Source organism: Cheilinus undulatus, linkage group 6 (assembly GCF_018320785.1).
Source record: "Cheilinus undulatus linkage group 6, ASM1832078v1, whole genome shotgun sequence".
Taxonomy (NCBI): domain Eukaryota; kingdom Metazoa; phylum Chordata; class Actinopteri; order Labriformes; family Labridae; genus Cheilinus; species Cheilinus undulatus.
Window position 1 is genome coordinate 36,333,597 of NC_054870.1, and position 10,322 is coordinate 36,343,918.

At 38.1% G+C, this 10,322-nt stretch overlaps 1 protein-coding gene across 1 annotated transcript; it reads left to right on the forward strand.

Annotated features, from left to right (window-relative positions):
* The first annotated feature begins 2,573 nt into the window (after positions 1 to 2,573).
* On the forward strand, positions 2,574 to 10,104 carry sar1ab (secretion associated, Ras related GTPase 1Ab). The gene is made up of 7 exons (XM_041790285.1): positions 2,574 to 2,666; positions 3,712 to 3,782; positions 6,588 to 6,707; positions 6,794 to 6,859; positions 6,940 to 7,043; positions 7,139 to 7,270; positions 8,862 to 10,104. Exons 2-7 carry the CDS (start codon positions 3,725 to 3,727, stop codon positions 8,976 to 8,978), a joined length of 597 nt encoding a protein of 198 aa, XP_041646219.1. The 5' UTR covers positions 2,574 to 2,666; positions 3,712 to 3,724; the 3' UTR covers positions 8,979 to 10,104.
* Positions 10,105 to 10,322: the final 218 nt, after the last annotated feature.

A 10,322-nucleotide genomic window follows, 5' to 3' on the forward strand; every position in this document is an offset into this window, starting at 1 on the left:
GTCACAACAATAGACAAACACAGTCTGCTTAAACTAATACTGCACAAAAAATAATATGTTTTCATGTTTTTATTAAACAAAACATGTAAACATTCACAGTGCAGGGTGGAAAAAGTATGTGAACCCCTAGGCTAATGACTGGTTGACCCTCCCTTGGCAGCAATAACCTCAACCAAACGTTTCCTGTAGTTGCAGATCAGACCTGCACAATGGTCAGGAGGAATTTTGGACCATTCCTCTTTACAAAACTGTTTCAGTTCTGCAATATTCTTGGGATGTCTGGTGTGCATCGCTCTCTTGAGGTCATGCCACAGCATCTCAATTGAGTTGAGGTCAGGACTCTGACTGGGCCACTCCAGAAGGCGTATTTTCTTCTGTTGAAGCCATTCTGTTGTTGATTTACTTCTATGCTTTGGGTCGTTGTCCTGTTGTCCTGGGTTGTTGTCACCCATCCTCTGTTGAGCTTCAGCTGGTGGACAGATGGTCTTAAGTTTTCCTGCAAAATGTCTTGATAAACTTGGGAATTCATTTTTCCGTCAATGACAGCAATCCGTCCAGGCCCTGAGGCAGCAAAGCAGCCCCAAACCATGATGGCCCTTCCACCATATCACCATATCAGTTGGGATGAGGTTTTGATGTTGGTGTGCTGTGCCTTTTTTTCTCCACACATAGCGTTGTGTGTTCCTTCCAAACAACTCAATTTTGGTTTCATCTATGGACAGAATATTTTGCCAGTAGTGCTGTGGAACATCCAGGTGCTCTTTTGTAAACTTCAAACATGCAGCAATGTGTTTTTTGGACAGCAGTGGCTTCCTCTGTGGTGTCCTCCCATGAACTCCATTCTTATTTAATGTTTTACTTATTGTAGATTTGTCAACACAAATGTTGACGTGTGCCAGAGATTTCTGTAAGTCTTTAGCTGACACTGTAGGAGTCTTCTTCTCCTCATTGAGCATTCTGCGCTGTGTTCTTGCAGTCATCTTTACAGGACGACCACAGCTAGAGAGAGTAGCAACAGTGCTGAACCTTCTCCATTTGTAGACAGTCTGTCTTACTGTGGACACATGAACATCAAGGCTTTTAGAGATACTTTTGTAACCCTTTCCAACTTCATGCAAGTCAACAACTCTTGATTGTAGGTCTTCTGGGAGCTCTTTTGTGCCAGGCATGGTTCACATCAGGCAATGCTTCCTGAGAACAGCAAATTCAACACTGGTGTGTGTTTTTTATAGGGCAGGGCAGCTTTAACCAACATATCCAATCTCATCACATTGATTGGAGTCCAGGTTGGCTGACTCCTGGCTCCAATTAGCTCTTGGAGAAGTCATTAGCCTAGGGGTTCACATACTTTTTCCACCCTGCACTGTGAGTGTTTAAATGGTTTGATCAATAAAAACATGAAAACTTATCATATTTTGTGCAGTATTAGTTTAAGCAGACTGTGTTTGTCTATTGTTGTGAATTAGATGAAGATCGGAACACATTTGATGACCAATTTATGCAGAAATCCAAGAAATCTCAAAGGGTTCACATACTTTTTCTAGCGACTGTATACAAAAATAGAAAAAAAGGAGGGAAACTATAACAATAGAAAATTAATTATTAATTACTTTAGACTGGACATGGAAGGAAGAATTATAATATTAATAAAAGGAATCTAATCTATGCCATTATCAATTTTATCATTATTATTACTACATTTCCCCTTTTTGTCCCTTTGTTCAATTTAATTCTTTATATATATATATATATATATATATATATATATGTTTTCCTCCTACTTAAACTATTCCTTTCCATGTACTGACCTACATTAATACATACTGCATCCTTACAGTGACGGACATAGCTTTTCAACACCTTTAAACTTCAAATATCTAAATGCTTGTCTCTGTCTGTTCTTGTTTCCACCGTCTGTATGTATTGCACGCGTGTTGTCCTTCACTTGGCATGTTCTGCCTTGCATCACTTAAAAAAAGAAATCTGTCATTTAACAGGGATATCTACGCGATACACTAGAAGAAAATATGAACATCTTTAAGACATACAAACACAAATTAAACACATAGAAACAAGAAAGACAAGTCATACATATTACTCAACGACATATATCCACAACATAAAATAAATCCACAGAAATAGCGTATAAACAATCAAAGATACAGCAAGAAATTTGAATAATTTTGATCTCAAGTGCAGATATCGAAGGCAAACTAATTTAGATAACCTAAATGAATAAAGTGAAGAGATTTATAGATGCAGACAGAGGATGGAGAGACTAATTGTGCCGTAAATTTCAGTTTTACAATAGGCATCAACAAAAATTAAATATCTAGTAATGTTAAAGATGAAGTGGAGCAAAATAACCACCTTGCCACGTACGTGGGTTACACAATATACACGATAAAGTCTAACTGTAATACATAAAAATAACTACTTTTCTCGTTTGATTTAAAATGAAACTGAAAAGAAGAAACAAACACGAGAGCATCACTGGTATACAGAAAAACATTACCTGCACGTGCGCCCCTTTTGCTTTGGTGGCCACTCCGGTGACGTATTTCCGGTTAACTGTCAAAGTTGTGGGCTTCATGTCAGTTGACGGGACAAGCTTGGACCAAAAACCAGCGGCCGGGCAGCTCCTAAGGCTATATCGGCAGACCAAGGTAATACCCCGTACTCTGTATTAACTCTGCTCTTTTTCAGGCTCTACATTTTAAATGAAGCCGTGTTTATTACTTTTTACGAGTTTTCAGACGTTATCGAGTAACCCGTTTAGTTTAGTCATCGTGGACCTATATTAGCGCTCATGTTGTTTACTAAATGTGACTTTGTTTACGCTTTCATTGGTGATGTCGTTACTTCTGGCTTCAGTAAAGTTGAATTGTGGCAGAAACGGTGTGATCGCTGTCTTCTTTTAGACATTAATTTAACTGCTGGGCAAGTTTTAGGTGTGATGAAAGAATAGTTTTTGTGGTGATTTGCCGTAAAGTTGCTGCTGTTTGTGACACACTATTTTCAGGGTTACCTCCGTTCAAAGTGCCCCTTGTGCTGATGTATTTTGTTGACTGACATGATAGTTAAATGCTGTATTTCTGAATGGAGTTCGTTGTTTACAGTTTTACCCAGACGAATGAAAGAAATCTACAGTTGTGTAATTTCCAGAAGCCTTTTTCACTAAAGGCCTCACAGCGACAAGCACATCAAGTCCCACATAGAGTGACAGGTGTTGGTGAGGGAGTGAGAGAGGGAAGAGTGGGGTGACTGCCCAGATCAAGTGTCCTTGCCACAACCTGTCATAAAAATAGTCAGAGGAAGATCAGTATGACTCTGTGAGATAGCTCAGAGTACAAATTAACATCTGAAACATGTTCGTTCCTTAGTTTCCCTTCCTTTCATACTGGAAAGCTTGTGTGATTACACCCAGCTTACACATACCAGCAGAGTAATCCAGGGTCAGAAATAATCATTCACAATGAGGCTCAGTGCGAGATTCTGTAATACAACCTTGTCTTTTGTAACAGTTTATGAAATTCTGCATTTACTCTTGAAATGTTCATTAATGTTGTTGACTGAAGATCAGGCTTGGCCATATATGACATCAGTTTCAACATGAAATCATCAGCAGGCTTTCAGTGTAGACCCACTTTGCCACGTTTTTCTTTAATGTGCCTTAATAAAAAACATATTTTTTCATCATTTGTATTACAGGCTGTCAAGAAAGATGTCTTTCATATTTGACTGGATCTACCGGGGCTTCAGCAGTGTCTTGCAGCTACTGGGTAAAGTATTTTTCCACAATATCAATCAATCTTTATCTGCAGACCCAATTTATTACAAGGGTTATCTCAAGACACTGAACAAAATGAGTAGGCCTAGACTGTACTAGAAATGGACTGATGCAACAGTATCAGCTGATATTGGCCCTGCTGACAAACATCAGCAGTCTGCAGATACACAGATATCAGTAACCTAACCAGTGTTTATCTGTTGGCTCAAATCAATTTAATGTTGGCACTCAGAACACCTAACTGTGGTTTCAAATACACATGTGTACAAAATTGTTGGTACCCTTCTGTTAAAGAAAGAAAAACCCAAAATGGTCACTCAAATAACTTGAAACTAACAAAATAATGATAGATAAAAAATTTCTGAAAACTAACTGATGAAACTGGCCTGGACAAAATTGATGGTACCCTTTATGTAATATTTCCTTTGCACAACCTTTGAGGCAATCACTGCCATCAAGTAATTTCTGTAACTCTTGGTGAGACTTCTGCACCTGTCCACGGGTATTTTACCCACTCTTCATGAGCGAACTGCTCCAGCTGTGTCAGGTTTGAAGGGTGCCTTTTCCAGACTGCATGTTTCAGCTCTTTCCACAGATTTTCATTAGGATTTAGATCAGGGCTCATGGAAGGCAACTTTAAAATAGTCCAATGTTTTGTTCTTAACCATTGTTGAGTGTTTTTAGCTGTGTGTTTTGGGTTATTATCCTGTTGGAGGACCCATGATCTGCGACTGAGACCAAGCTTTCTGACACTGGGAGGTGCATTTGGCTCCAAAATGCCTTGATAGTCTACAGATGTCATTGTACCCTGCACAGATTCAAGACACCCTGTGCCAGATGCAGCAAATCAGCTCCATAACATACAGTAAGAAAGCTTCCTCCATGTTTCACAGTAGGTGCAGTGTTCTTTTCTTTATTTGCTTCATTTTTACATCTGTGAACACAGAGCTAATGTGACTTGCCAAAAAGCTCCATTTTTTGTCTCATCTGTCCAAATGACATTCTTCCAGAAGCTTTGTGGCTTGTCAATATGCATTTTGACAAATTCCAGTCTGACTTTTAATGATTTGACTTTAACAGTGGAGTCTTCCCTGGTCGTCTTCCATTAAGTCCGCTTTGGCTCAAACAGTAACGGATGATGCGTTCTGACACTGATGTACCTTGACCTTGGAGTTCACCTCTAATCTCTTTGAAAGTTGATCTGGGCTCTTTTGTTACCATTCCAATTATTCGTCTCTTCAATTTGTCATCAATTTTCTTCTTGTAGCCACATCCAGGGAGGTTGGCTACAGTTCTGTGGACATTAAACTTCTTAATGTTATGTGCAACTGTAGTCAGAGGAACATCAAGCTGCTTGGAGGTGGTCTTTTACTTTACTTTACTTTACCTGCTCCTTTACATTTAACATATGTGTCCATCATTTTCTTTCTATTTTCCTGGGACAACTGTCTCAGCTTTCTGTGGTCCATGTTCAGTGTGGTACACACCGTGATACCAAACAGCACAGCGACAACTTTTCACCCTTTAAATAGGCAGACTGACTGATAACAAGTTTGAAGACACCTGTGATGCTAATTACAGGACACACTTTAGTTTAACATGCCCCTATGGTCAAATTATTTCCAATTTTTTCCAGGGGTACCAGCAATGTCATCCAGGCCAGTATCATTAGTTTGTTTTTTAAAGTGATTGTTGAATCACAATTCAAAAGCAATGACTGATTTTCATGAATTAATTTTCTGTAAAATATTTTTATTACTATTTTTGTCAGTTTCAAATTATTTCAGTGACAAGTGTGGGTTTTTCTTTCTTTAACAAGGTACCAACAATTTTGTCTACATATGCCAGAGACCTTATACTGGACAGAGGAAGTTACCTGCTAGACAAACTCTGACCTGTTTCCATGGAAACAAGAGAAAAGTATGGAATACTATGAGACTTACACCAAAAGAAGTTGTAAGGTTCACAATAACTTTGTAATAATGGTAACTGATGCAAGGCTGATATTTATAGTTGAAGCAGTTGCATTAGCAGAAGGTTTGTTTTGCCTCCCTTACCTACAAATTTCAGAACATCAGGAGACGTACAGAGAAAAACTGCCATCAACTGTATAGGCAATACATATTTTAAAAAGGGGCTGCAGCTCATGAAACACACTAACTTTTTACTCACATTATTTCTTTCCAAACTTCAAACTCCAAAATTTCTTCAGACTTGCTTGGACTTACTTTCTCTGCAGTGTTCTGTTGAGGTCAAGCAAACTATGGTTCAGAGAAATGTCAGGGTAAACTCAAAAAGGCTTACATCCTTTTAGTGTGCAATTGATCACATGGAGGTTGTTTATTCTGCCTTATCAGATTTTCCTGGAGTATATCAGATGGTTTCTCCATATGTCTTAAAACTGAGAAAAAGTCAACAGCACAAACTTGTTGAACTTTAAAGCCCCTTTGAGTTTTTTTTTGTCTATTAATCAGATATACTGAAATTGATCTAAGCTACAAACTAATAATAGATTGACTACTTAGTAGTTATTGTTAATGTCTAACATTGGTGCCATAAAGTAGATGCCAGACAAGACTTTTTTCTTTTCCTCTGTCGATATTTGCTATGAATGATAAATGTGACAATTAAACTAAAGTAGGTAATTGTTTTTGTCAATAAAACACAACTTACACATTTAAAAAAAACTCTGTTGATTGTGGGTTTCCTATTCATCATCTCCAGACTGATACATGCAAGGAGTTTATACTGAGATTATTATAAACCCCCCCTTTCATGGTCTTCTGTTTTTCATTAGGGTTGTATAAAAAGACCGGCAAGCTAGTGTTCCTTGGCCTGGACAATGCTGGAAAGACAACGCTCCTGCACATGCTCAGAGATGACAGGCTAGGACAACACGTGCCAACGCTACATCCAAGTACATCCTGTGATTTCCCATGGTCCAGAAATCAAAGTTTTGTTTTCTTAAAATCTAAAGCCAGTGCTTCTCTCCTCTGTCCTCAGCATCTGAGGAGTTGACCATAGCTGGAATGACATTCACAACATTTGACCTTGGCGGTCACACACAAGGTGGGATAAGAATAACATATTTTGATGCATTTTCAGCTACACCTAGCTAGAAAAATACTGAAACGGAATTGCTCTCACAGCAAGAAGAATCTGGAAGAACTACCTCCCAGCCATAAATGGTATAGTCTACCTGGTGGATTGTGCTGATCATGAGCGGCTAGCAGAGGCTAAAGTTGAACTGGATGTAAGTTAAGAAAATTTACCTTGTATTTCTTATCACAAATGGTGTGTTTACATTGTGCTTTGGCTTATTTATACAATAAAATGTCATGTCTGCAGGCCCTGTTAACAGATGAAACCATCTCAAACGTCCCTGTTCTGATCCTGGGGAATAAGATAGACCGTCCTGAGGCCATCAGTGAAGATGCACTTAGAGGAATGTTTGGTCTTCATGGACATACAACAGGAAAGGTAATGGCTCTATGTTAGATGTTTGATGGTTGATTTGTCAGTTATTTAGGTTGCTAATTGGCTTTTTGATTGGTAGGTTGCATGGCCATTTGTTGGCTTATTGATTGATTGGTTGGCTGGCAGGTTGGTCTGTTGGGTGGTTGGCTGGTTGGCTCAGTTAGGTGGTTTTTAAGATGCTTGATTGGTTGGTTGGTTAATGAATTGGTTCGTTGACTGGCTGCCTCATGATACATTATTTGTTTGTTGGCTGGTTGGTTGGTTGGATAAATGGTTGTTCAGTTGGTTTGTTGTTTGACTGGTTAAGTTGATTGGAAGCTAGTTGATTGGTTGGTTATTTAATGATTGACTGATTGGGTGGTTGATTGCTTGGTTGAATGGTTGGCTTACCTGTCTCTGTGACTGGCTGTTTGATCTGTTGTTTTTTTAATTGGTTGGTTGATTTACTGTATGACTGGTTTGTTGACTGCTTGGTTGGTTGGTTGACTATTTGATTCAGTTGATGGTATGATTGGTTGGCTGGTTGCTTGCTTGTTTATTTTTTGATTGGTTGGTTGGTTTGCTGTATGACTGGTTGCTTGGTTGGTTGAATAGTTGGTTTTCCTGTCTGTACGATTGGTTGGTTGGTTGGTTGGTTGTTTTGTTGTTTTGTCTGTTGGCTGGTTGCTTGATTTTTATTTAATTGGTTGGTTGGTTTGCTGGTTTGCTGTATGACTGGTTGAGATTTGTAATTGTATTATCATTGTGTTTGCATCAAATGATCTATTATGTCTTTATTCATGCTCTTATTGCTGAGATAGAATGACAAGAAAGACACTAAAAAAAATTAGAATGAATTTAAATGTACATTAAGAATCCAAGAGATGATACTTGTTTGGTTTTCCAAAAAGACAAAGAAATACATGTATTTGCTCTATGTTTAAGTGAAGTAAAGTATGAGTTTGTAATCATGTGTGCTGCATGTATGTTACTGTGCTTGCAGTGTGACAGTTATCTGTATACGTTAGAATAAGGGTGTGAGATAGAAAGAAAGACATGTATTTTTGATCTGTGAAAACTTTTTGTATCCATCTGTTGGAAAATAGCTGTAACACATTTTTCTCGCTCTGCTTCATTCAAGGACATTTTCACTGAATCATAACAAACGTGAGCCTCCCAAATGTTGCAAGGCCACATCTACCTACCTTTCAGCAATGACAAAAAGTGTTTTTTACACTCTTTTGCTTTGAGATAATTGAAAACGGTGGGTTTCTAATACAGATCTTGCTTACCAAGGGCAGGCATAGCTGTGAATTAAATACTGTGGCAGTGGGGGACAGTATGCTGTTGAGACGCATTTGGCACGACACAGGTGTTATATGAAATTTTCTTCATCTGTGTAAATCTTGTTAACCTCCTGCTGGTTTTCTGCAAGATACATGAAAAGAAGAAGAGCGAAGTAGGATGATAACGTAACAGTGAGTTAGACGTTAGGCTGCTTCTTATCAATGTTATGTTCATATATCTTAATGTATTCTAAGGAGAGCTGAAATGGTTTGATATTAAAATGAACTGATGTATTTTCTTTGACAGTGTGTTCTTTTCTTCTTCTCAGGGCAAAGTGTCACTGAAGGAGCTGAATTTGAGGCCGATGGAGGTTTTCATGTGTAGTGTGCTGAAGAGACAAGGATATGGAGACGGTTTCCGCTGGCTCTCCCAGTATATTGACTGACTGTTGATAACTTTAACCCTGATCTATACCTTGCTGCCTGTGCACACAAAGACAAGTTCCACACAAAACTACCTACAGTTGAGATATTTTATTACATATGCTGTACTTAGGACGTAGGAATATTTAGAACTGCCAGCTTTAGTGTTTTGTGTTGATCAAGGCTGTTTTCTCCATCCAGGATTAAGGATGAAAGTAATGAAGTTGGTAGTTTTATGCTGATCGAATGGAGTTTAATCTTCATGCTGTAGTGTCTACATTTGACTTGAAGCCCAGTGGAGAATTCAGTCAGCCATATAGAACATGTCATCGCTGTGAACCAGTTTCTGACCCGAGTTGTATTTTTAGCTGCTGGTGTAGACTTACATTGAAGGTCAGTTTGGTTCCCATTCTGTGCTTGGAGTTCCTTCCTTCATTGAGAATTAGTGTAGTGTAAGTGTTGGCACAGATTAAACATTACGTCTCATCAGTATTATCCTCCGTCTTTTAAACTAATGGGGATCCTGTTGGAGGTTTATTTTGAAATATTTGAAAAGTGCCACAGAGAACTGGTGCCACATTTTACAATAAAAGAAGTGCAAACATCACAGCCTGCTTCATCCTAGGATACTGACAGTTCAGCTTATTGCATGTTTTTATATTTAATTAATGGGTAACCGCTACATGCCAATTATACGAATGTGACCACAAGTGCATTGACTTACATTTTGCAGTGAAAAGTTTTATTTAAGCACAAACTGTTGTTAGATTATCACAGTTTATATGATCTGCATCAGCACAGCCAGGTGATGTAAGAAACCTATCCAAATGGCGTCTTCTAGAAATGGTTAATAGCTGTGAAATAACTTGAGTACTTTGTGATTAGTGGCTGCTCAAAAGTGCAGTGATATTATGAGAGTACTCTTGTGGTGCTGAAATAAATGGCGTGGAAAAGATTTGCATAGAATAACCTCTTTAAAATGTTATTAAATATTTTGTATATATGCTCTTATTTATATTTTGCAATAAAGCAGACTTGCCTTGTGTTTTATCATGCACTGACCTCTGGAGAAATGCATCTGTTACAAAAGGTTGGTCATATTGTTATAAAATGTGTGTGAAGTTTGAATATAATAAATATTTGACAATCTTTTGTATCTTTCTTGTTTGACTTTTTTATGGGAACCAATAAGAAATAAGAGCCAATAAGAAACATTAGTTAATCACAGCACTATGACTGAAATATATGATCATCAGTACATTCAAACAGGTTTGAGATCATGTTATTGTACTTGTATGAATTCTTCTGGAAGGTCTTATAATTAGAAAAAAAAATTGTGATAAATGTCATCTGTTGTAGCGAGGGAA

Excerpts from the sequence above, each read along its gene's own strand:
- sar1ab (XM_041790285.1), top strand. The coding sequence starts at position 3,725 with ATGTCTTTCATATTTGACTGGATCTACCGGGGCTTCAGCAGTGTCTTG. Across the intron at positions 3,783-6,587 it reads CAGTGTCTTGCAGCTACTGG|GGTTGTATAAAAAGACCGGC; the intron begins GTAAAGTATTTT and ends GTTTTTCATTAG. Across the intron at positions 6,708-6,793 it reads CGTGCCAACGCTACATCCAA|CATCTGAGGAGTTGACCATA; the intron begins GTACATCCTGTG and ends CTCTGTCCTCAG.